The sequence below is a fragment of the Leuciscus leuciscus genome, assembly GCF_965113295.1.
Source record: "Leuciscus leuciscus genome assembly, chromosome: 6".
In the NCBI taxonomy this organism is placed as follows: Eukaryota; Metazoa; Chordata; class Actinopteri; order Cypriniformes; family Leuciscidae; genus Leuciscus; species Leuciscus leuciscus.
In genome coordinates, this window is record NC_138730.1 from 5210169 (window position 1) to 5236384 (window position 26216).

Consider the following 26216-nt stretch of genomic DNA (forward strand, 5'->3'; position numbering starts at 1 on the left):
AAGTTTGCAACTCTTAAAACATTTCTCTCTGTGACTTCAAATTTACTGATACACATGTGTGGCTATTCTCTACAACTACAAATTCCACTGTCACAGGCGTTCAGTAGTTTTGCACCAAAAATACCTCCATAGGTTTGAGCTTACGGACCTGTTGCTGTCTCCGGGATGAGCATGATGGTGTGTGTGTGTGTGTGTGTGTGTGTGTGTGTGTGTATGTGTGTGTGTGTGTGTGTGTGTGTGTGTTGAAGTGAGAGCAGTGGCTGATGGCTATGAGTTAGGTGTAGCCTTAACTCTTGTTAGTTGTGAGCCTGCAGTGGTTGCTAACTGTCCTTGCTACTGACTTACTTTATTGCCTTGTGTAGGTAAATAAATGGTATTATTATTGTCTCTGTCTCTTACTTTTGTATATGAAAATTAAATTAAATCCCCTTATTATCCCCAAACCTGCAATAATTTGTTAAATAACACAAATATGCTTTATGTATTTAATCTCACTTTATTAACCATTGTCTTTGCTGCTGATCTTCAGTGATCCGATTCAACCAAACTAAGCAAAAATGACTAGATAAATGTCACATTTGTGTTTTGTTTTTTGTTTTTATTGCTGAAAAGGGTTGAAGTTTCTTCTCCTTTGTTCTATTCTTCCACGGCCCAGAATGGCAGCACAGCTGAAAGGTTTGTTTGAGCTAAACCTTCTACTGTTCAGGCATGAATCTGCAGTTAATGCAGGCTGAGGCGTATGAAAGGGCCTTTGCATTTAGAACAAGCAAGCCCAGGTGATAAAAAATTATACAAAAGTAATGTAACATATGTTCCCTTAGTCTTGGTTGGACTTTTATGTTACTTCCTGTCCTGTGTGCCCTGTTGTAGTCCTCTGTAGTTTTCCTCTGTTGATTAGTCTCCCCAGGTGTGTCTTGATAATGTGTTATCTTGTTATGCTTGTTTGCCCCTGTGTATATATAGCCCTTGTGTTTCTCTTGTGCTTTGTTAGTCAATGTTTGGTGTTCCCCATCTGTACGTTCTCTATGCTTTCTGTGTTTCCTGGTTGTTGTTATGTTTGCATTTTTGTTAAACTCTTTTTAAACCCAATTATATTACGTATACAACTTTTGTAATGCATTTCTTGCTTTTAAAAGTAACTTTCCCCAACACTGATTGTGGACATACTGTACAACTTCAGCCAGTTTGCCTGTCATTGTTATGTAGTTGTTGTTGTTTTTTTGTTTTTAGGCATGTATTAAAACTAGAATAAAACTCTCTCCATACATTCGGAAAGAGAGATTAAGCAGTGCATTAAGTTGCATATTAGAAAATAACTGCGAAAAGCTTGAAAATAATCATACTTCTAGAAAAGCATGTAAATTGTAAAAATAAGAAAAAGAGAAAAAAACAAAGAAAAGAAAATAAAATAATGTAAAAAGTAATTACTCAAGTCAGTAAATGTAAATAAGATCATTAATGTTTAACAGAGAGTCCAATGGTTACATGAATGCAGCTCAAAACAAACAACGTTGTATTGATTTTGTCTGTTCACTTTGATGGGACTCATTTACGAGAAATCAAGACTTCAAATAACACATCCTGGAAAAGCCGGAATGCCTGAAGGTTTTTGATTTGTTCAACCCATAAAAGGAAAACACATTAAAATACATTAGATGTTATGTTTTTAAAAAGTTAATGTTATTTGATGGCTCAAAATAAATATTTATAGTTTTATTGCAAAACGTTGCTAGTATGAAAAATGAAATGCTCTCTAATACAAGTAATTTAATATGATAGCGGTGCACGATTTAACTGCAGCGCTGTCTCTTGTGTATAAAAGTGGACATGTATGAATGTTGTCAGAGATTAGAGGAGGGGCTGCTGGGTAGGGTTGAGGGTTTAAGGTCTGTTACTGTGTTATCCAGTCTACTATTATCTAGGTTTACTTGACATTACAATGCAAAGTTTTCTAAGAGCTAATTCAGCTTACAGCGAAACAATACTTTTTCTGGGCATTATATGGTACGTAGGAACATTTTACTTTATGAGCATGAATGTACAGTGTGTTTGCTTGGTTTCCAGTGTTGTAAGTAAATGTTTCGGTTTGAAGGATTCACTTTTTGATGTAATAATTTTGGTCAGTGCACCATTCAGAGAATTGTTGACCATTTAGTTTTGTGACTGTGGTGTTCAGTGGACTGTAGACAGGAACATTATCAATCTGTTATTATAAAATAAAATATACAAAAATACCAATAATTTTGGGGGGAAAAACATAACCCCCCCCCCCCCCTCTCTCATACATTTGATCATACAAATGATCGGTAACACTTTACAATAAGGTTCACTGGTCAACATTAGTCAATGTATTAACTAACATGAACTAACAATGAGTAATACATTATTACAGTTTTTATTAATCTTTGTTAATGTTAGTTACTAAAAATCCAGCTGTTCATTGTTTGTTCATGTTAGTTCACAGAGCATTAACTAATGTTAACAAATACAACCTTTGATTTTAATAATATATTAGTAAATGTTGAAATTAATATTAACTGAGATTAATAAATGCTGTAGAAGTATTTTTCATTCTTAGTTCATGTTAACTAATGCTAACTAATGAACCTTATTGTAAAATGTTACCAAAAATGATCATATTACTTTCATAAAGAGCTTGATGGTTTATTAAATAAAATAAAAACATAAATCTGCTTCCAACAGTGCTGTAGTGCTCTGTAGTTCAGGAGACGCTGTACAGTCGCCCAAAGCCCCAGTGGACTGTTCTCTGTCTGAATGGTCTCCATGGACGCGCTGTGACCCCTGCTATAAGAAGAGGGTGAGCATAGTGTTCTGAACATTGTCTGGTCCTTTATACTGTATGTTTATTCATTTATGTATCACCAAAAACTACACTAACGCATTTGGAGTGTGCAGAGGCATAGAATATATATTTGTTATAAATATTTTTGGTTTTTTTCTGAAGAGACACAATCCATTTATTTGATGAACAGGCTTTTATTCACAAAGAAACATTCATCAACTGACACATCAGATATGTAAAAAGTAAGCTACAACATGTTTGCTTGACATGCGAGAACCAATGAGGTTCATTCTCGTGTTACGCATCACGTTTGAGCTTCTGCAAAAACCAATGAGGTTCATTCTCGTGTTACGCATCACGTTTGAGCTTCTGCAAAAACCAATGAGGTTCATTCTCGTGTTACGCATCACGTTTGAGCTTCTGCAAGAACAAATGAGGTTCATTCTCGTGTAACGCATCACGTTTGAGCTTCTGCAAGAACAAATGAGGTTCATTCTCGTGTAACGCATCACGTTTGAGCTTCTGCAAGAACAAATGAGGTTCATTCTCGTGTAACGCATCACGTTTGAGCTTCTGCAAGAACAAATGAGGTTCATTCTTGCGTGTCAAGCAGGTGCAGTTAAGCTTCTGTTTATGTTCGCTGATCAATGTTTTTATCTCTCTTTATCTTCAGTATCGCTATGCCACCCTTATCCAGCCGTCTGAGTTTGGAGGAGAGCCGTGTCATGATCATGGCAGAGAGGAGGAATCCTGCACTGCTCCATCACGATTCTCCTGCCAGAAACCCACTCCATGCCAAGGCTTCCTTTGTACCACAGGTGACCCTCACATCACCATCGTCCCTATGCATTGCAAAGAACTGTAATACATACAGGGCCTAAACTAACTTTTTGCCACACCTGCCAATGGCCGGTTACTGCAGAAAATCTACCAGCCATAAATATTTTTAACCAGCCATGAAACTGTTTTTGCAAAAACAGGCAGTTTTGACTCCAAAATTTTAGATACCAATGAAAATTCTACATTTTTAGGTACAGAAAATTTTATAAAGTAGGCTAATCAAATGTAAAATAACACTACATATTGACTGTATAAATTAAACATAGATTAATCTTTATTAAAGTAACAAAAGTTAAAAACGCAGATAGCAGAAGATATATATTAGGCTGCTTTAACTTTAAGAGCGAATGTACGGATCCAATATACTGATACATACTGTACATACGTTTTCTTTCTCAACTATTTACATTCAAAACATTACCAACTATGTTTACTAGGATACTCACGGAGACGGACATTTTTTTTTTTACATAATTTTGTGTGTATTTGTCCGTTCAAGCGTAAGAAGACGAGAAAGCGAGCTCAATTCAGTATTCGTGTAATGTCTGAGACATGCGTGCTTCGGATGTTTAAAATTTCCACACAGCACGCGAGTAATGAATTTAATTCCCTTTGGCTTCTTCTTACGCTTGAATATTTTAATTGACAAGGTTTAAACTTTCGTGACAATGCAGCACAACATTGCATTGTTAGAATTCATAAAAATGTTACCGGCCAACTAGCGATCGACACTGTTTCATATACTCGCCAACACAGATTTTATATAAATATTTAGGCCTTGTATACAGTATATATATTTCACTGGTGTGTGTGATTTCAGTCGTGGCTCCTAAATCCCGCTAAAACTTAAAACTACTTTCCTCAAGCTCCGTTTGCAGAATTGTCATGTTGTCCTCTTTCCCCTAGCCATGACCATGACCACGTCCATATTCTTCTCTTTCGCTTCCTCCTCATTTCTGCACACATAAAAAACACAATTGCCAAAGTGTGATTCATCTTGCTCTGTTTGTTCACCACTAACACATGCTGGTGATGTTTTATTCTTCTATACTAACTTGTGTCGTACCCTACGATTCAATAGGTGTCATCATCGTACAGTCTACATACATGTCGTACCCAAGTTTACTAGATCCAGTGTTATTTGTAATGATCTTATTGGATAGCACAGTCTGTAGCGGACATACGAGGGCTGATCAAATGTATGAATTATTAACAGCTTACTCAAATAATAAGTCTGCTATTACCTATTTAATATGTAAGTGGTTAATTATAAAAGTAGTGTTTTTTATGTACTGCATGTTATTGATTGGTTTAACATTAATAATGTTACATTAAAACATAAAAAAAATTGTAGTCACGGCATTCAGTGTTATTACTTGCTAATTAGTTAATCAGAGATTCTTGTTCATGTTTCTAGAAAGTTAATGCTGCATTACTCATTTGATCCTGCAATGTAATAATTACAGAAAGGACACGAGTGTGACGGCTGTGTCTCGTGTTACAGGTCGCTGTGTGCCGGAGGGTCTTCGCTGTAATGGCGATGATGACTGTGGTGATGGTTCTGATGAACAGGGCTGTAGTAAAGTGTACAAAGCATGCAAACAGACAACTGAGGAATATTATGGAATCGAGAATCTTGCCAAAGGGTGCGTGTGTTTAATACACTCCTGTACTCACCTATTCCTATTGCACTCACTTTTAAAAACTGCAGCTCACTGATGGATCTGAACTTTTTTATTGTTGTTCAGGCCTGCATTTCTTTTATTGCTTTCCTGGTAATGCCATGTTGACCTCTGGCAAGTTTTACCCTTGTGTTTATAGTGCATCCCATAGCATTGTGAGCAGAACAGACCAAAACTAAAATAGTTGTCCAGGGATAATCTCCCTCCACTGCAGTTTCATTTACAAATTCAAATGTGTCATGTTGTGTTATTTAAGACACAAAAACTTATTTTGGTGTGTTGTGGCAATTTAATTCTAAACAATCATCTTTGGCGTAAGAGACAGTCTGGAATCAAATGATCATTAAAAAGTAATTTATTCTTGCAAGAAGGCCCAGTTGCCACACAGAAGTCACAAGTACAGTCTGTGGAACAAGTGCGACCAGGAGAGAGGGGCAGGCCAGTCTTTATACTGTTATCTTCAAGGTTCTTTAAACACTCCATAGATGGATAAGACACTCCACCAGTGATCCTATTATACACTGAACTTTAGTTTAGAAAGGTATAGCGGAGGATCTTTCCAAATTTTAGATAAGACCCGCCCTCTCCACTTTTTGAAAAGTTTGATTGATTCACCAGAATGATTGACAATTAGGAGGACCAATAGTTTAGACTACCCACCAGGAAGTAAAACATCCTCTGCTATACCTTTAACTTACAGTCTGCAAGTCCTAAATTGGACACCCTTTGACCTTAGGGGTCAGGGCCTCGGCGTCTCCCCCTCTTCTCCTGCCTCACAGAAGTTCCACATCAATCATTATATCACATGGTCAGCAGCACACATATAAGTCAATCCTGTGTATGTTAATGAAAATCAAAGTAAGTAATGAAAATCAAAAATCTCCCATTACAGGTGCATTGGGGGGGGGACGGGATGAGGAGGAGGGAGGGTCGAGCTAGCCTCCGTTTGTTTGATAATATTTTGAACGTCAAAAAGAAGTCAAGTCAAGTCAAGTCAAGTTTATTTGTATAGCGCTTTTCACAATACAGATTGCATCAAAGCAGCTTCACAGTATTAAATTAAAATAATACAACAAAGTTTGTTTCAAGAGGAATTTATTAATAATAAATTCCTCTTGAAAAAGAAGTGACGTCACCCAACATTGCTTAGAGCATCTTTAATTGGACATTATTACAAATCTACTTTTTAAATGTGTACTTAAGGACATTTTTGTTGCTCTTGTACTTGATGCCAAATGTAAAAACTGCCATAGATCAGAGATAACTTGTTCTTCATTCCTAGAATCAACATTTTGAATGGTAAACTGGAAGCAGTGGTGCTTGATAATCGATACTACGCTGGTGGCTGCTTGCCTCATTTTATCCAAGATGTTCGCTTCAGGAAGCCATATAACATACAGCAGTACACAATAGAGGTATGTTGCATGTTTTAAAATCTATAGCTGCAGTACGTAAGATTCGTGATGTGCTTTTTCAAAACTTTGCTTTATGGAGTTTTGAAACCTTTACGAATCCTTTGTTTTGAGCGTAGCATTAAACTGGCCAAGACATGTAATTTCAACAAACGATGCTTTGTTACGCCATTCTGTCTCAAAATGCTGGTGGTTCGCTGTTAGAGGGTGTCTAAAGCCACATTTCCACCGCCATTACCCGGAACAATTTGTCCCAGGAACTTTTTTCCCCCCAGACCTGTTGCTTTCTGCGTTTCCACCGCCGTTCAAAGTACCGTGAAGATTAGGCAAATTAGCCCGGCGACGTAGGAGGGCCACTGTCCTGCAGAGTTTAGGTCCACCTCAAATCAAACACGCCTGCCTGTGATTTTCAATCAATCCTGAAGGCATTGGTTAGATATTTCAGGTGTTAGTGATTGGGGTTGGAGCTGAACTCTGCAGGACAGTGGCCCTTCAGGACTGGAGTAGCCCATCCCTGCTTTAAGTACTTCTTCGACAAAAGCTACTCCAATTACACTAGTATTAAATAATGGCAGTTTCAGAACTTTGGATTCTGTTTTTAATGTATGTGTGTTACAAAATTTACTTTGTTCCCAGACAAAAGGCTCCTATGATTTCACGCTGGAGGCATACGAGTCTTACAATGAATACTTCAAGAGTGAAAGCAAGGCAACTTTATCCAAGACTAGCGTCTCATTTGGAATTGCTATTCCTCAGGTTTTTGAATTCAGTTTTAACTACAATGACCACAAATACAAGAAGTCAGTGAAGAAGATGCGCACCTTTTCAGGGACGGTAAGTTGTTTTTCTGTCACTAAGGTGAAGCTTCATTTGAACTATATTATGTTGAAACAGATGTTAACAGATGAAATCAGAAAATGGCCATTACCATGAAGAACCAAGATTAAACTAGTTCTCTTACGAGAGGTCTCTCGTACTGCGTAAGATATCTTACGCTAGGGGAAAATCCTTTTCCGCGAGATATTGAAGCCAAAAATTATCCTTAATTTTGTAATAATGCAAAACGCGTTGCAGCAGCAATGCAGACATAGGCGAGACAGCTCGCGCGCCTATTGGCTGCTCTGCGGCAACTGCAGCAGCCTATCGAGCGAGGCCTGGCGTGACGTCAGACCCAATCAGGGCACTTCGCGCCCGCTGCGTCACGTCCCGCCGAAATGGGCGTGGTCTAGGCCTATAAATATCGCTCGCAGGCAGCTATTATCTGATTTTTCATCCTTCAAGCGAAGCACACGCATCGCTGGAGCTGGATTAGAAGCCGCGCCGTCGAGAGAGAGCACCTTCAGCGGGACGAGTCACTGAAGTCGCTGGCCGCGCCGCCTTCCTGCCTTCCTGCTGCGCTTTCCGGCGCTTATATCCTTCTCTTTTATTTGCACTGTATTTCTGTGTGTGTGTGTCGCCGCCGCGACACACATTTCTAAAAGAGCTAGCGTCTTTTTAAAGATGCCTTCCTGCGGCTCGTGCAGAGCCACACTCAGCGACGGGGACCGCCACGTGATCTGCGTTTCCTGCCTGGGTGAGGAACATGTAGCTCTCGCGCTCGCTGACGGCGGATGCCCTCACTGCGAGCTGATGGCAATGGCGACTCTGAGGACTCGCCTAGCCGTCTTCACCGAGACTGCTCCCCCGCCCGCCGCGGCGTCGCGCCGTAAAAAGCGCCGTGCCCAGCGGGCCCCGGAACCCTCCCTCAGCCGCCAAAGCTCGCCGGTTCGCCCGCTTGCTTCCCCGGCTTCTTCTGTTTCGCTTCCTGACGGACAGCGGCCGCCGTCTGCCGCCGCTTCCGTTGATATCGCGGATGAGGAAGCCCTGCTGGGAGAGGATGATTCCTGCTCTATCCTGGCGTCAGGCAGTGAGGATTGGGCGGGCTCTGAGGACCCCGCACCCCCTGCCCGCACTTCGTCAGGCAAGAGAGCTTCCATTGAGACGGAACTCATGCGAGTACTCGCACAGGCCGCGGCGAGCCTCGGCCTCGAGTGGTCTTCGCCTGAGCAGCCCGCTCACAACCGGCTGGATGGATTTTTCCTGCCTGGGGAGCGCGCTTCGCCTGTGTCCAGACCGGCGCCTTTTCTTCCTGAGTTACACGAAGAAGTCGCCAAGTCCTGGAGCGCCCCCTATTCTGCTAGAGTGCGTCCTGCTGTTTCTTTGGCATTCTCCGCCGTTGACGATGCCAAGAACAAAGGATACCTCTCGCTGCCGCCGGTTGAAGAGGCGATAGCGGCCCACTTATGCCCGCCCTCCGCTGGACGGCGCGCTAAGCCGGCCCTACCCTCTAAAGCTTGCCGCACGACGTCGAGCTTGCTCCACCGCGCTTTCTCCGCCGCCGGGCAAGCTGCGTCAGCGTTGCACACCATGGCAACGCTCCAGATCTTCCAGGCCGATCTCCTCCGTAAGCTGGATGAGGAAGGACCTGACGCGATCTGCGTGCCGGACTTAAGGAGTGCCACGGACCTCGCTCTTCGTGCTACTAAGTCCGCAGCGCAAGCCATTGGACGGACTATGGCTTCTCTCACCGTGTCTGAGAGACATCTCTGGCTGACGCTCTCGGAAATGGCCGAGTCTGAACGCACCGCATTCCTCGACGCCCCGCTTTCCGCCACAGGCCTCTTTGGATCCTCCGTCAAAGATTTCGCGGAGAGATTCGCAGAGGTACAGAAAGCGTCTCAGGCTATGAAGCACTTCCTCCCGAAGCGCTCCAGCTCTGCAGCAGGCCGTGCGAAACCGTCTGCTCAGAGCTCACAGCCACAGCCACCGTCCACTGCCTCCACTTCACAGCGCCGCCAGGCCAGAAGCGCGAGACCGCGCTCCCGCTCATCCGGTCGCCGCCCCGCAGGACGCGGCTCGCGACCTAGGATCACGGTGAAGCCCGAGGCCCCGAAGTCGTCCTAGCACAGCTAGGAAAACGACGGTGTTCCAGTCCCGCTGCGGCCGGACTCACACCAAAGCTATTCGCTCGTCCAGGTCCAGAAAATGTGACTGTTCCAGTGTTTTCTGCAGCCAACAAGTCGGTTCTGTCACCCGCTTGCCTGCACACAAATGCCGTTTTCACGGCTACCCAGATAAATCCCCAAAAGAGTGTATTTTCTGGTGTCCCGGCCACGGCCGATGGTGTTTCGTGTGTAGTAAGAATGCCCACTGCCCAGTGCCCATCCCTACACATAAGCACAGCCTGTCACACAGGGCTCGCGCACATAAAACCGACTCAGATCGGTTGCGCTTCAAACATGGTGAACGTGCCCACTACCCAGTGCCCACTAACACCACGTTATGCATGTCTCACGGTTTCTGTAAAAACGAAACCAACGTGCACTCGCTTCACGCAAGCGAACGATGCTTTCGGTGTGATAAATGTGCCCGCTGTCCCGCGCCCACATCCACACATAGACATGACAGTTCCCACGGGAACCGCCCAGCCCTCCCCCTCGCGGTTAACCACCACAGAGGAGTCGAGCGCGGGCAATCTGCCCGCTGTCATCAGCGCGCCCCATGCCTCAAATGTCACGAGCGACACGCTTGTGTTACAGCACACCGAAGCTTCTCCATCGCTGAGCGAGCGGAGCGGGCTTCGTATTCGACCCCTAGCTATCCATGCAGACGCATGGGCAAAGCTACCCGGGGTTTCGAAGTGGGTGCTGAACATTATAGAAAGAGGCTATTCGCTGCAGTTTTGCCGACGCCCTCGCCGCTATGTGGCGCGCGTCGAGACCACGGTAAAAACAGAAGTAGCACATCTACTTCGAGCCGAAGTGACGAAACTATTGAGCAAAGGGACCATAGAACCTCTCTCTCAAGATCAGAGCGAGGGAGGGCTATACAGCAGATACTTCCTGGTACCGAAAAAAGACGGGGGTCTCAGACCCATACTAGATCTAAGGCAACTGAACAAAGTGCTTGTGAAGCGACAGTTCAGGATGCTCACGACCAGGCAAATCCTTGTGCAGATTCGCCAAGGAGATTGGTTTGTGTCAATAGATCTGAAAGACGCGTATTTTCAAATACAGATAGCGTCACGTCACAGGCGATATTTGAGATTCGCCTTCGAGGGCCAGGCATATCAGTACACAGTCCTGCCGTTCGGTTTGTCCCTAGCACCCCGTACATTTACGAAGTGCATGGACGCGGCGCTCGCACCCCTCAGAATGAGAGGCATGCGAGTGCTGAACTATTTGGACGATTGGCTGATTCTAGCGCAATCTCGCGCAGTGCTCATAGAACACACGACCATTTTACTCGATCACCTCGAGGATTTGGGTCTGAGTGTCAATTGGGCGAAGAGCTCCCTGTCACCCAGTCAGAAAATATCTTTCCTGGGCACAGAACTGGACTCACTATCCATGATAGCGCGACTATCACAACAGCGCGCGGTAGACATTCGACGCACAGCGAACTCTTTTCGCTGCGGCGCGTCTGTCCCGCTCAAAAGATTTCAGAAGATGCTAGGTCTCATGGCCTCAGCATCGTCAGTGCTCCAGCTGGGTCTGCTCCGCATGCGCCCGCTGCAGTTTTGGCTGAAAGCGCGAGTCCCACGCGAAGCGTGGGCACCCGGTTTGCTTCGCCTCAGGGTCAATCAGAAATGCGTTACAGCTCTGAAACCCTGGAAAGCGAACGACTGGTACCAATCAGGTGTAAGCCTGGGGACTTCCTCGAGGGTGAAAGTGGTGTCCACGGACGCGTCCACCTCGGGATGGGGAGCGCTGCTCGAGGGCAGACCGTTCTTCGGCCAGTGGTCAGAACGGGAGAAGCTCCTGCACATAAACTGCCTCGAAATGCTGGCAGTAGACAACGCGCTGACGCGTTTTTGTCCCCAAATAAAAGGTCACCACGTCTTGGTCCGTTCGGACAACATGTCTGTGGTGTCCTACATAAATCGCCAGGGCGGCATCAGATCCGAGAAACTGTACAGGCTGGCAGAACGCCTCCTGGTATGGGCTCAGTGCAACCTGCGCTCGCTCAGAGCAGCGCACGTGCCAGGGATCATGAATATAGGACCAGACAGACTGTCCAGGAACAATGTTCCGGCAGGCGAATGGTCCCTACACCCACAGACAGTCCAACTGCTGTGGAAGAAATTCGGCAGAGCGGAAGTGGACCTGTTTGCGTCTCAAGAAAACGCTCACTGTCAAGAATTTTTCTCCAAGAGCAGGAGCGCGCTGTCCCATGTGTGGCCCCGCCGCCCGCTCTATGCTTTTCCCCCCGTCTCTCTCCTGCCTCAGGTGATAGAACGGATCAGGGAAAAAGGATGCTCAGTACTGCTGGTAGCACCGTTCTGGAAAAACCAACCTTGGTTCCCAGCCGTGATGCAGTTAGCAAGTACTGCCCCGTGGCCAGTACCAGTGAGGAGAGATCTCCTCTCACAGGCCCGCGGCTCGATCTGGCATCCTCACCCGGAGCTATGGTCCCTTCATGTCTGGGCCATCAACGGGTACATGTTGGACTCCCTAAAGGAGTATTAAACACGATCACGCAGGCTAGAGCTCCGTCTACAAGACGACTCTATTCTTCGAAATGGTCAGTGTTTTCGGGCTGGTGCACAGCCCGTGGTATGTCACCCACAAACTGTGATGTGACGGAGGTGCTTTCCTTCCTACAAGAGCTGTTGGATGGGGGCAGGGCCCCCTCCACGCTCAAAGTTTATGTGGCGGCTATAGCAGCGTTCTCAGAAACAACGCTTGGTCAGTCAATAGGAAGGAACGATTTAGTCATCCGCTTCCTTAGAGGAGCTAAGAGACTGAATCCTCCCAGACCTCCCTCAGTCCCCGTATGGGACCTTTCTACGGTTCTGGAAGCCATGAAAGGTGCGCCATTTGAGCCTTTACAGTCAATCGATTTGAAACACCTGTCTTTCAAAACGGTGTTTTTACTGGCTCTCGCTTCAGTGAAGCGCATAGGGGATCTGCACGCGCTCTCTGTGAGCGCGGCGTGCATGGAGTTTGGGCCCAATGACTCAAAAGTTATACTCAAACCTAAGCACGGTTATGTTCCAAAATCCCTCAACACACCGTTTAGGGCGCAGATTATCTCTCTGTCAGCCCTACCGGTCCCTGATGAGGAAAGAGACGTGAGCCTCCTTTGCCCAGTCAGGGCATTACGAGCTTATGTGTCTCGCTCGTCTGTTTTCAGACAGACGGAATAGCTCTTTGTTTCGTTTAGCGGACGTTCTAAGGGACTAGCCGCGTCGAAACAGAGCCTATCCAGATGGATAGTTGATGCTATAGCGCTGGCATACGCCTCCAAGGGCATGCAGTGCCCTTTGGGTGTCAGAGCGCATTCCACGAGAGGCATGGCCTCTTCGTGGGCCTGGTCAAGTGGGATTGCCTTGCAAGATATTTGTATGGCGGCAGGCTGGGCCTCCCCGTCTACATTTATAAGGTTTTATAACCTAGAGGTTCCCGCCCTGCAGGCCAGGCTGCTGTCGGTCTAAACTTCCAGTATTATCTGACCTGATGCGTTCAGCTCAGAATGCTGCGTTTGCTGAGCACAGCTCAATGTTCGACAGTTTAAAGCTGGGCAAACTGTGTAAGACCCACATTTTTTCCCATCAGTTCAGGCCGTACCCCGCCCTGTCTGTATGATGAAATTCGCGTCCCATCGACGCTACTTTATGTGGAAAAGTGAGGCTGCACCCCTCCTTCTTCCCGGACTCTCTGTGAGTTCACTGAGTGATTGTGCACTATATGTACCCCGGGCTTTCGCCCTTGGGTCTTTGGTGTCAGATCTCAGCATGCACGGCGTTTTACATTGGGTCCCCTAGCGTAAGATATCTTACGCAGTACGAGAGACCTCTCGTAAGAGAACGTACTCGGTTACTAACGTAACCTCGGTTCTCTCTAGAAGAGGGAACGAGTACTGCGTATCTTGCCGTGCATGCACACGCTCTGGTTGCTTCGATGATGAAAAACCAGATAATAGCTGCCTGCGAGCGATATTTATAGGCCTAGACCACGCCCATTTCGGCGGGACGTGACGCAGCGGGCGCGAAGTGCCCTGATTGGGTCTGACGTCACGCCAGGCCTCGCTCGATAGGCTGCTGCAGTTGCCGCAGAGCAGCCAATAGGCACGCGAGCTGTCTCGCCTATGTCTGCATTGCTGCTGCAACGCGTTTTGCATTATTACAAAATTAAGGATAATTTTTGGCTTCAATATCTCGCGGAAAAGGATTTTCCCCTAGCGTAAGATATCTTACGCAGTACTCGTTCCCTCTTCTAGAGAGAACCGAGGTTACGTTAGTAACCGAGTACGATTTTTACATTTTCTAGCTTGCATTTGCAGAAGTTATGCTAAGGTGCTGTGGCTGGTTGCCAGAGCGTTGCTTGGATGTTTTGAGTGGATGTTAGGTGGTTTCTTACTGGTCCAAGAGCGTATCCCAGAGTATCTATGATCCCTAGATTAGAGGTCTTCACCCCTGCTCCTGGGGACCCCACTGTCCTCTAGAGTTTAGCTCCAATCCTAATTAAAAACACTTGAACCACCTCTTGTTTTAGTTAAGCTCAGGTTGGAAATAAACTTTGCAGAATAGTGGATCAGGTCCTTCACTGTAAATATGTTGGATTTTTTACCAATTTTATTGTCTGCCACTTAGTCTGGTCAGATGAAATAAGCCACATGGTTTCAGAGATATTTCATGTGTGTAGCAAAAACATTACAGGAGGAATTAAACTAAAGTTCAGGGTTAGGGGTAGGATTAGATTCCTTTATATCCTTTATAAGTATAAATAATTGTAATAGTGGTGCTATTCTTAGCAGACACCACTAACTATGAGAAAATAGTTGGATATTAATAATATTAATAAAATAAGAATGATAAGACAATATTAAATTATTGACCAGACTGTGAAATCTATCATTTGGAGCCAACCATGACTTTATTCTGTGTTGTCCTCAGAAAAAGAAATTCATCCGAGCACACTCTGAGCTTGAGGTAGCCCGCTATGCTTTAAAGAGCTCAAACCTGGTGCTACACCCTGAATTCCTGTCCCGCTTGCGCACACTGCCACTGGAATACACATATGGAGAATATCGGCAGATCTACAGTGACTATGGGACACATTTCATCAAAGAGGCAACTCTCGGTGGAGATTTTGAATATACTGTTGTCCTCAATGATGAGCGACTTGAAAAATCTGGTAGGTAAAAGTAAGGAAAAATAGTATGTGATCAAAACAAAGACCACCCTGTTATTCCAAAAGACGAACCTACACTGAATCTAAGGGTTTTTCTTTCATTATAGGATACACACTTGAAGAAACCAAGAAATGTGTTCAGTTTGGACTGAATCTTGGAGCCAATATTGAGGGAGTGTATTTTGGTGGAGGACTTTCAGTTGGTGGCTGCAAAGGCCTGTTGGAAGAGCTTGGAGGTGAGCAAATCCACAATTACACTGTTCAGATCAAATAATCTGAAAGTTGAAGCAAGCATTTCTTTGCTTTTAAAATTATTTCTCCTACCTCAGCTTAATGTGCAGAGACTGCACCAGAGAACAGTGACACAACAAAATTGAGAAAAGTTTATTTTAACTGCAAATTTCAGCAGCATCTGCCAATGGGAGTGGGGTCAGGAGTGCAACATAATCCGTCTCTTGTAAAATAATCTTGTAATCCTTACAGTCAGAAATTACCCAACGGCTACTCACTGCAATGTGTTAGGTGCATGAAGTGTTAGGCTGGGCACACACTTGAATATTTTAAGCCTGATTTTGAGCCTGTTTTGCGCTCCCAAGCAATCGGGGGTGTGGCCCAATTCGAGGCTTCTGGCAACCGACTTTTTGTCGAAAAAATGCTCAATTGTGTGGTGTCATTACAATTATTTTACTGCTCCTGATTGCGTCGTAGCCCGCACGATCCCAATTCGTAAATATCAAACATTTTTGATATTTACAACTCTTGATCAGGCTGCCTCTGACGTGATACCCACGATAGCCAATGAGAGCGAGCAAGCTTCACCAACCAGCCGCAAAAGAGTATTTGTTGAAAGTGGAGTTGATCGTAGTTGGACTTCTATTTAGAGTGGTGCAAGTAGGACCAGTTATATTGATGATGTGCCCTGGATGGGAGTGAGGTTTAGGTGGGTGAATGTAATGGTGAGTGTGAAAAAGAAAAGTGAAAGTCACATGTGAAGGCCAAGTAGAGTAACCCATACTCGGAATTTGTCCTTTGCATTTGACCCAACCAAGTTAGTAAACACACATTAGGAGTAGTGATAATCACACACACTGCAAACCGTGGACACACACCCAGAACAGTGGGCAGCCATTTTTGTTGTGGCGTCCAGGGAGCGATTGGGGGTTAGGAGCCTTGCTGAAGGGGACCTCAGTCATTTCCTGCTGGTATTGAAAATCGAACCTGCAACCTTTGGGTTACCAGTCTGACTCTCTTACCATCAGGCTCCCACGAATAGACCCCTTTTGCGCCGACGTCACAGTTACGTCACAGCGTTAGCTGGAGGCAAAACAAAGGGAAAACTGGAGGCGGCCAATACAAACCAGCACAGATTCGGCTACATAATAAGAAGCTTAAATTATTATAATTGTTATTAAATGTCATCTTGTTGTGTTGTTGGGTGCAAGAATCGACGGAGTACAGGCTCCAATTTGAAATTTTATCACAATGTTTTCTAAATTATTGTGATCATTTGTGAATCATCTATGATTGTATACATTGTTTTGATTGATTGTGACTAGACATTGAAGAACCTGGTAAGAAAGTGTAATCAAATACATAGTTAACTTAAAATACATGCTGTATCTGGAATTTTTATTTCTAGAAAATATTCACATCATTAAAATTGCACCTTAATGTGTTATTGTCGTCTTCTTTCTGGCCGTGGCGCTGGCTAAGCAGAACTGCGGATCGTAGGCTACCACACAAGTCTTGTACGTGACCATTTAGTACAGTTATAGGCATCTAAATATGTATATGCCCTCAGTTTCTCTTTACCCTCGGTTTCTCTATCGGGTAGGTGTAGAAGTCAGGCCACTCAACCGGAGGTAGCGTTGACGTTAATCCTGTCATATCGTCCATCCATTGAATAAGCGTGTACGGGTCAGCCAATCTGGGATGTCCGTTAAAATTAACTTTTGCAAATAACAATTGCGGTCCTGGACAGTGACTGACCTTGCACATTAAGATAAAATCGGATTTTCTCCAGTCATTGTTAAAAAACAAGCTAACAAAACTTGCACACTAACGTTAGTGAAGCGGACAGAGGGATCGTTCTGCCTCCACCTAAGCTCCACCCACAAAAAAAACGTCACCATGTTTACCAACTGAAAAGGGGACTATACCCTGACCAGCCCACGACTGCAACCTGGCCTCAAGGGGTGCACTTGGAAACCGGAGTTGTAACTTGCATTTCCTTGTGTTGCATCTTTGAATGGGGATTCCCAGAAGGCGTGGTTTACATGATTTAAGTCGGTTGAAAATACTTTCCTGGGGAATCAAGGGGGCCCTCGATCGTCATCACCATTCACCCATCTAGAGACAGCCCTGCCTCCCGCTTTCAACATCTCTTATCTTCTCTGATGATGTGTTTTCAGTCACAAGGGTGGGACAACCTATAGAAAAGACTATAGCAACTTCTTTTTAATGTCAATTTTAAGATATCGTGACAATCCAGTTAGACATGGTTGAATTCATAAGGAGTTTTGAACACTATCAAAACAGTCCTCTACTAGTGTTTAGAAAGCTTGTTTGGAAACAGTCATTAAATCCATTTGCTGCTTGTAGAGCAGATTATCTAATGTTACTTATGTTTAATCAAACACCCTGTTTTGTTGTCTGACATTTCAGATTCCAATAAAGAAAGGGACATGGTGGAAGACGTCTTTATTGTGGTCAGAGGGGGTGACAGTGAAACAGTGTCACGTTTAGCAGCAAAACAGCTTCCAACTCCAGACATAATGCAGCTGTGGGGTGATGCTGTGTTCTACAATCCAGACTTTATTCACAAGAAGGTGAAATTTTTCACTCAGTATACATTTCTTTACAAAGCCTCAACTTGTCAACTTAAATCTGAATATTTCTATATCGCTATAGACCAGACATTAAACTGTTGTCTTCAATTTAAAGGGATGGTTCAGAGTAAAATCAACCTAGGGTCCTTTGCACCATGACCTCAAGCCAAACAGAAGGGAGGGGGGTGTTGACATTTTCAACACAGCTTGTCCTTGATTATTGATTTCACTTTGCAAAATCCTGTAATATTAAATGTTTACAGTTAGAACCACTTTATGAGTTGGTGCCATCCCAAGAATCGAATGCTAACCTCCTGAAGAAAAACCTGAGAAGAGCTCTGTCCGAGTACCTGAAAGAAACCAGCTCCTGTCGCTGCTCCCCCTGTCTCAATAATGGCATGGCCGTGCTCAAAGGTGAGACTAATCACACACCACTAATAATAACTATATAGAAATAGTGTTGAGTGTTTTCCTATTATATTCATTATTTTTTATCAACAATTGAATGTTGGTAATTTTCATTAAAAAAAAACAACAACAAAAAAACATTTCGAGAAAATCGTGTTTTTGTCAGACTTCTTCTGGATTGGATTCAGAACAATGATCAAAACCAAAGACTATAGATATAGAAAGACGGTGCACTCGTATTACAATGAATGTGAGAAAGTGCAACACGCAATATGGCGACATACGTCCCGCCTTTTAAGTGAAAGAGCCAATCGCTGATTGGCAGAGTCATTACATCACTGCAGCTGCCGGTTCCCATAGAAATCTGAGACTCGCGCTCAAAACAGTACATGCGCATTGGCTCTCTTGCCTGAAAAGTACGCTTTTTTACTGCTATTTGAACAAAGAAATATCATTTATAGGACAATTCATGTCAGATTTTGTTGCTGAATTCTTTAACCGGCTGTTGGTGAACATGTCAAACTAGCGATCAAAAGACTTCAGATTTTAGCCTTGGATCAGAGGAATCTTTTAGGATTTGCAGTCAGCATTCATATTATTCCCTAATGGTCTGATGGTAAAAGTTTTGATAAGTGTGTCAGAGGTTTGGGTTCTAATCCGCCCTCGTATAGTTTTTTTTTTTTTTCCTTCTCATTAAAATCAAAGATGTTCATCAATGATTGTATCTCAAGAACAGGGACATGTTTGTGTGCATTTTGTGCACTCCTGAAACAAATGATTAAATTACTGTAACATTCTTTCTTGTAAATCAGTGGTCAAATATCAATGCTGGAGTCTTAAGTCTTAAAAGACCAAATGTCCACTTCTGTCCTGCCTTGCGGCTCGAGGTCTGAGGCTATCAGCCGATGTTAGCCCTGCCTCGCACTGGCCCCGCGAAGACTTGATATAAGTATACTATACCACTCGTTTCGAAGGGAAATGAAGTCAGTATTCTGAAGGGTGCAGGACATTAGTCTCATATGTGGTAGTTTGGAACACTTCCAGTTTATTTTTACAGTAGTAGTTCTACACACAAGAATCTTTTAAGGGAAACAACTATGAAAATGTATTTGTAACGTATAGGCAAGGACGAAGCGGAGAGAGAGAATCCATATGCAAACACAAGTTTAATAGCAGAGAATGTCTAATAAGGGGAGAAGTTCCACTCTCAGTACACTTCCGGCTTCTGAACTGGTTGCAGTTCCACTCTGGTTCCACATGAGGGCGCTCACAGGACGAGTGCAGAATGAATGGAGGTCTATGGAGCTATACCTCTCAAAATCCACTTTTCTCAGGATATAATTTGTCTAGTAATTTGAATGTTGTATTTCGAAATGAGATGCAAAGAAATTACACATTGCTGGGTGTTAGATTTTTTTAGAGTTACTTATTTGCTTTAAAAAGTCTTTTAAAGTGTCAATGACATCATACACATCGTACGACCAGAGATACTGCTTTACGGCGATCCTTCAGTCACTTTGGTGCTTTCGCGCTCTGCACTTTCTTTTCTCTCAAGGCATCGACAACACAGCTGACACAGGTAAACACACAACACAGCTGACACAGGTAAACACACAACACAGCTGACACAGGTAAATGCACAACACAGGTAAACACACAACACAGCTGACACAGGTAAACACACAACACAGCTGACACAGGTAAACACACAACACAGCTGACACAGGTAACTACACAACACAGCTGACACAGGTAAACACACAACACTGCTGACACAGGTAAACACACAACACAGCTGACACAGGTAAATACACGTGCTAGAAGAGTTTTTGTTGTGTTTGTTTCTGGTCCCGCTTCGGATGCCACGATGCCATCAAGCGGCATCTCTGGTCGTAATCAGTCCTTCACTGACCAATCAGCGTTCATTAGCTGAATGCTAGCGTGTTATGGGCAACAACAACTCAACCTCTAAGAAATCGAAAGGACATAAGTACTCGTTCATTCAACTTTCGACCTATAACCCATGTTGAACTTGCAAAACCTACAATAAAATCTGAGATTTCTCAATGGCAATCGGGTGAAAGACAAATTTAGCCGTCTAGCCCCATAGACTCCCATTCATTTTGCACTCATGGGCGATCACCCCCAGTGGAACTCTGGTGGAACAACAACCAAATTTCAGTACAATAGGACTTAGGGAGTGGCCAGGCTCTCCGTAGATGAGCTCTATTAATAGACAAACATAAACTCAAGATAATCCAAAAACAAGGGGTAACAGCTATGTTTCAGTTTAGTTTCCGCCAACCCTGGGTTTTAGGTACTATGAAAGTAGCTTGGCTTGAATCGGTGTTCGTTGCCATGGTATCTTACGCTGCACGGCTAACCTGCTCCGGGGCAGGTTATGTTCTGGATTCAAGATCTCAGACTGAAGTTTGACCAATCAGCTGAGAGCAAAGAAACATATAGGTGACGTAACTTATTCCCAGTGTCTGTTGCAATGACTTCACCTTTTCTTCCAAATCCTGTGACATCTCAGCGCAAATTGTTTGACGAGCACTTCGTAGAGAAAGAGTTTTTAGCCAGACAAAATCCCCTTGCCTTTCCTGATAGTTATTTGTATGAAAGATACAGATTTTCCGCGGAAGGAATGTCTTATCTTTGCGAACTTCTTGAGCCGCACATAAAGAATTTAACACGTCGAATTCATGCACTTACTGTACCGCAAATGGTATTGCGTTGCGTTTTTTGTTGTTGCAAGTGGTACATTCCTGCACGGTGGGTGACGCACAGAAGCTAGGGGAAAACACGGTTTGTCGAACCATTCGTAAGGTGGTCCTCGCTCTGCAGGAGTACATGAATAGTTTCATTAATAGTGTTCCCCGGACATTTATCGGCCATGTCCATAAAAGAGGGCTTTTATAAAATTGGCGGTAAGATATATTGATAGGGTTGACATCACATGAACACATTTTTTTATAAAAAAAAAAAAAAAAGCAAATTGCACAAATGTACTATACAATATAATACATGTTAAGAATTATTTTAAATCTTTATTATTATTCTGTTAATCTTATGATAGGATTCCCTAGCTTTCTTAGTAGTACAAATACGTTCTATATTTATGTAAAATTATGTATATATGTATGTGTAGCCTATGTGTAATAGCCTATAGCCTATTTTTATAATATATAAAAAATGTGCATGTATCATTTTTTATATATTATAAAAATAGGCTATAGGCTATATTACACATAGGCTACACATACATACATAATTCTACATAAATATAGAACGTATTTGTTTAACTTACACATTAACAATCAGCAATCTTTCTCCAACAGTCTTCTCTTGCTTTGGCAGCAGAGACCGTATTGTTTCGAGCTTGAATTTACATATTTAAATTCATCGTAATACTGAATGATTATCTCTTGCTCCTCCGCGGGAAAATATATCGCTCTCGCTCTACCCGTGATTGGTTGTTCAGTGTCGACGTCACTCTCTTATGTGCACGCGCGCGTGGAGTAATCATAGCTTGAGGATCAAAGTTGATGAGCTGCATCAGGGTACCAATAAAGCCTGATTGCATCGGTTTGGTTTTGTCAACTCAAAACTAATCCTGTAACCCCGAGTTTGTTCAGCTACCTTCATGGTACAGGCCCCAGGAATACACAAACAGCAACAACAACAACTGAAGCACAGAGGTTTAAAGGGGTCATATAATGCCATTTTTGTACAAGCTAATATGATTCTTTAGGGTCTAAATTAAAAGTTTGTAATATACTTTAATTAAAAATTCTCATTAGTATTGTAAGAAAACACTAATTTTACCTGGTCAAAAACAGCTCTGTTTTCAGCACGCCGTTTCAGTGCATGTGTCTTTAAATGATAATGAGCTTAATTGCTCACCCCGCCCCTCTGTTCTGTGCGTGTTTGTAACACAATAACCACGCGTTGTTCATTATAAACGTGGGATTATGAATTATATTGAGAACGTCTTACATAGAAAACATGCTGTAATGTACCCTGAGTGTAAACCTTAGATGCATTCATCGTGAAGCCTGCAGCAAGGTTTGCAAATTTCGCAAAGATTAATATAAATACTAATATAAAGGTTAATAAAACATTACACTCACATCTTCTGGAGGTTCAGCAGTAACACTTTGGTACCGATCCGTTTTTTCTCGTTTGTAAAGTCTGGTGTGAAATGATTCGGTAAACATGAAAGCATGGACGATCGTGGGGAATCCCCGTGAGGGAATCCCCGCGTCAATCCTTTGGGCATATAGCTTCAAAAACAAAACTCAGCCACTGCATCTATAACGGCTCAGATTTAGGAACATCCAAATGACTGCTGTGTTCCTTATTACATCTAAGAACAGAACACCACAATCGCGTAGACGCCATTCTACTCCAGCATATCAACAATGGCGGACTACTATGACGACGGCTGTCACAGCTTGCTCAGGGCGGGTCTTGTGTTGAAGCACGGCTGTCAATCACAATCGCGGGAGGGGCGTACGATCTTATGACGTCACAATATCGAACGGCTTGATTTCATAGATGGTCAAACATATAAGGAGATTAAAACAAAACCACTGGATGGATTTTAATCATGATAGGATGGTTGTGTACAGGCACTGCCAACAGACATTTCAGTGCAATCAACTTGTAAAAGTGCATGTACCATTATATGACCCCTTTAAATAGACTGGTTAACAAGGGGCTGATGAGGGACAGGTGTTGGTGATTGGTGTCATGGGGACTAATAAGGGTAACTATGGTGACAAACAAGGTACAAGGCAAAACAGGAACCAAACACAGGAAGTAAACACAGAAACAATGGGGAACTAAGAATATACTTCAACATAAAAGTCCTATTAAACACAAGACAGTACAGGGATCGTGACAGTATTCATTTATTAATTTAAAAATGGGAAACAATAGCTATGTTTCCATCCACACGTTTTTATCCGAATTAAGTGATATCGAATGAAAAATGCCTTATGGAAACATGAATGAATATCGACTCAAATGAAATGCGTTCGGTCTCATCGGATTTTATCTTGATCGATATACGGCTTATGCGATAAACGCTGATGGAAACGTTATTTGCCGAATATCGCCGGGCATTTACGTGCATCTGCATCATCATAGCAATGTGTTGATAGCGTCGTTGTTTTCTTATTATAGCTTGATATGTCGCTATCAGCTGGCACATAAGCACTATTACAACTTGTGCAATATTGATCATTTGTTGGTAGATGGCGCGATCCATTTTGTCTAGCAAAACTTTGTTCGCGAATGTTTGCTTGAATGTTGTGCGATTCAGTGCGAAAATGAATGGAAACACCTTAAAATGTCTCAAATCAATTCGATATACCAATTTGATCGCAAAACAGCATGTGACGTCATTACGCACAGGTTTTTATTCGCTTTAAAGCCGTTGGATGGAAACACACTTTCACCAGCTTTATTCACATGAGTTTTTTTTACCGAACTTCAGATAATTCGATTGACAAGTGGATGGAAACTTAGCTAACATGTCTTGTTGTGGTAACTAGGAATACAAATGGGAAATCTGACTCTGGATTGTTGAATTATTGAAACACAATTGAGAGGTAATGAGGAATTTTCATCTCACATAATTGTTATGTTATGTTAACAATTATGTTGTTTTCACATAATTCTAAGTATAACAAAAGTAGGTAATTCCTTTGATCCTTATGAGATAATATGTGTAATAACTGTCTGTTTCTCTCGATAGGCACAAGGTGTATTTGTATTTGTCCAGCTGGTTTCACAGGAGTGAGCTGTGAGATCACCCAACGAAAAGGTTTGTCAATCTATAAGAGAGAGATGCTTTGGCCCGGTCTCAAATGCTGCACTCGATGTGGATGCCCATTCGTTTCAAGAGCTTTCCCATATGTTGATTTGTGATTTAGAAGTTCTGATTGGGCTCTTTAGACCAGCAGAAAGGGTGCTTGTATTAATGCCAGAGTATCACGCCATTTTCCTTCATAGAAATTATATTCAGTTTCAGTTTTTAAAGTACTTTATTAGCATTTGATAGTGACAGTCAACTGACCACTATATCAAATTTAAGAGAAAAACATAGACTGTAAAAAAATATGGACGTAGTGTCTGTGACGTCACCCGTAGGTTTCTGAAGACCGTTTTTGAAGCCTAAAGTGGGCGTGGCCGACCGTCGCCATCTTGGTAGCGAGTCACTCCCGAATTTATTTCTTTTTACAGTCAGACAATTAGCTGAGGTAACGTGACGGCTAACAGACAGCAGACAAACGGCTAATGATGACTAATGACCACAGCAGCGGGAATCCACCTGTCACTCAAAAGTGGACACCCTTAATTATGCAGAAATTTAAGGCTTAATATAATTTAAACGTATGAGTTATAAAAAAATTCTTTAGATATACAAAAACGGTGCACTCATATTACAATGAATGGGAGAAAGTGCAACACACAGTATGGCAGAGTAAGTCCAACCTTCTATATAAAAGAGCCAATCGCTGATTGATAAAGTCATTGCATCTCTGCAGCTATTCAAAATGAATGGTAGACCTCTTACATAACAGAATATTGCTATGCAACAAAAATAATTTATCTTCTATTTCACCTCTGCTGTAGTTTGCGTATTAAGCTAGATTAGTTTAAACTTGGCATTGCATAATATGAATATTGTTGGATCTCATGACAAATTGCATGTGAATATTTTTTTTTCTTTTTTTTCCTCATTTGTAAGTCACTTTGCACTAAAGCTTGTGCTAGTTGAGAACACAGAATCTAACTCATGCATGTTTCTTGTCATCCGAACACTCTCAGCATTGGCAGTGGATGGCAGCTGGAGCTGCTGGTCTTCATGGTCCACATGTTTAAGGAGGACCCAGCTTCGCACCCGCCGATGTGACAATCCAGCCCCGCAGGATGGAGGAGCAGCATGTCCTGGGTCTCAAGAGGAATCAGCAGATTGCCTCTAACATGTGTGTCATCTATCCATCTCTCTATCTATTTCACAAACAATAAGATCTTTTTACATTTCCGGGGTTCTCAGAAGCAGAAGCCGTCATAGTTGGGTTAACTTCTATAGTGCTGAACAGGAGATGACAGCAAATATCATTTTTGTATTTGCTGTAATAGCAAAAGAATGAAAAAATCTGTGGTAGTGTTTCCATGACTTTCCAAATAATGGAAAATGTTATTGATTACAGCATTCACAGCATTTTCTTTTTCATTTACTGCCAAGGTAATATAACACAATACAGCATTATAAATATGTATACAATAAAAAAAAAAAGCAAAAATAACTAAAGAAACATTTGCAGAAACGCGTCATCACAGTCTGTGAAAAGGGTCCATGGTATTAAAAAGACTTAACGTAAATAAAATCATATAGTTACACATTGTTGTAGAAGGGACATTCTACCAGAAACGTACATTTCCACTTTAAAAAATCTTGGGGAAAAAAATATATTTTTCTTAAATCTGAACGTTGAGACATATGGAGGACATGTTAAACTATGAGAAACACATATCATCCCATCTCAGCATGTTTTTATGATTAAATAAAATACATTTTTATACGCATTTCACCCCTAAAATGTCAGGCCCTGTCACAGACAAATTTGTATATGTTAGAATGGTTTCCTAATGAATTTCTTTGATACAGATAGCATTTTCTTATTGATCACATGTCCCTGATTGTATCTAACATGGTTTTATAATTCCTTTAAGAAATATAAGTAACTTTTCGGTCAACTGTAGTACACAAAATCACAGAATACCCGCAGGCACTCATATAGTTGTAAAATAACTACCTTTACATAGGAGATTTTTATAAAAACATAGTAGTGGATATATACCCCCACCTTCATCTACACAGTTAAAGAGATTAATTAATTAATATTTCCTCAAATAGTACACTTTTATCATAATTTCCTGTGTGACAGGACTGACCATGGCGTGACAGGACTGACGGTACTGTGACAGGACTGACTTTATGGATTTTGATGATGCAGAAAAAGTTATGTTTTGTGTTCTTTATTTAAGTTTTG

The 26216-nt window shown here is 42.6% G+C and overlaps 1 protein-coding gene across 1 annotated transcript; it reads left to right on the forward strand.

Annotated features, from left to right (window-relative positions):
* Window positions 1–1848: 1848 nt before the first annotated feature.
* On the forward strand, window positions 1849–25570 carry c8b (complement component 8, beta polypeptide). Its single transcript, XM_082174251.1, has 12 exons — window positions 1849–2004; window positions 2704–2818; window positions 3477–3621; window positions 5148–5289; window positions 6608–6740; window positions 7374–7571; window positions 14674–14914; window positions 15019–15147; window positions 17576–17739; window positions 18003–18153; window positions 23912–23980; window positions 24988–25570. The coding sequence occupies exons 1-12, from the start codon at window positions 1940–1942 to the stop codon at window positions 25140–25142; spliced, it is 1707 nt and encodes a 568-aa protein (XP_082030377.1). The 5' UTR covers window positions 1849–1939; the 3' UTR covers window positions 25143–25570.
* The last annotated feature ends 646 nt before the right edge of the window (window positions 25571–26216 follow it).

What these genes read in the sequence shown, in the direction of transcription:
- c8b (XM_082174251.1), top strand. Translation starts at nt 1,940, where the DNA reads ATGCAAAGTTTTCTAAGAGCTAATTCAGCTTACAGCGAAACAATACTT. An exon ending in CTTTTTCTGGGCATTATATG is followed by an intron (nt 2,005 to 2,703) that starts GTACGTAGGAAC and finishes TGCTTCCAACAG; the next exon opens with TGCTGTAGTGCTCTGTAGTT. An exon ending in TGCGCACCTTTTCAGGGACG is followed by an intron (nt 7,572 to 14,673) that starts GTAAGTTGTTTT and finishes TGTTGTCCTCAG; the next exon opens with AAAAAGAAATTCATCCGAGC.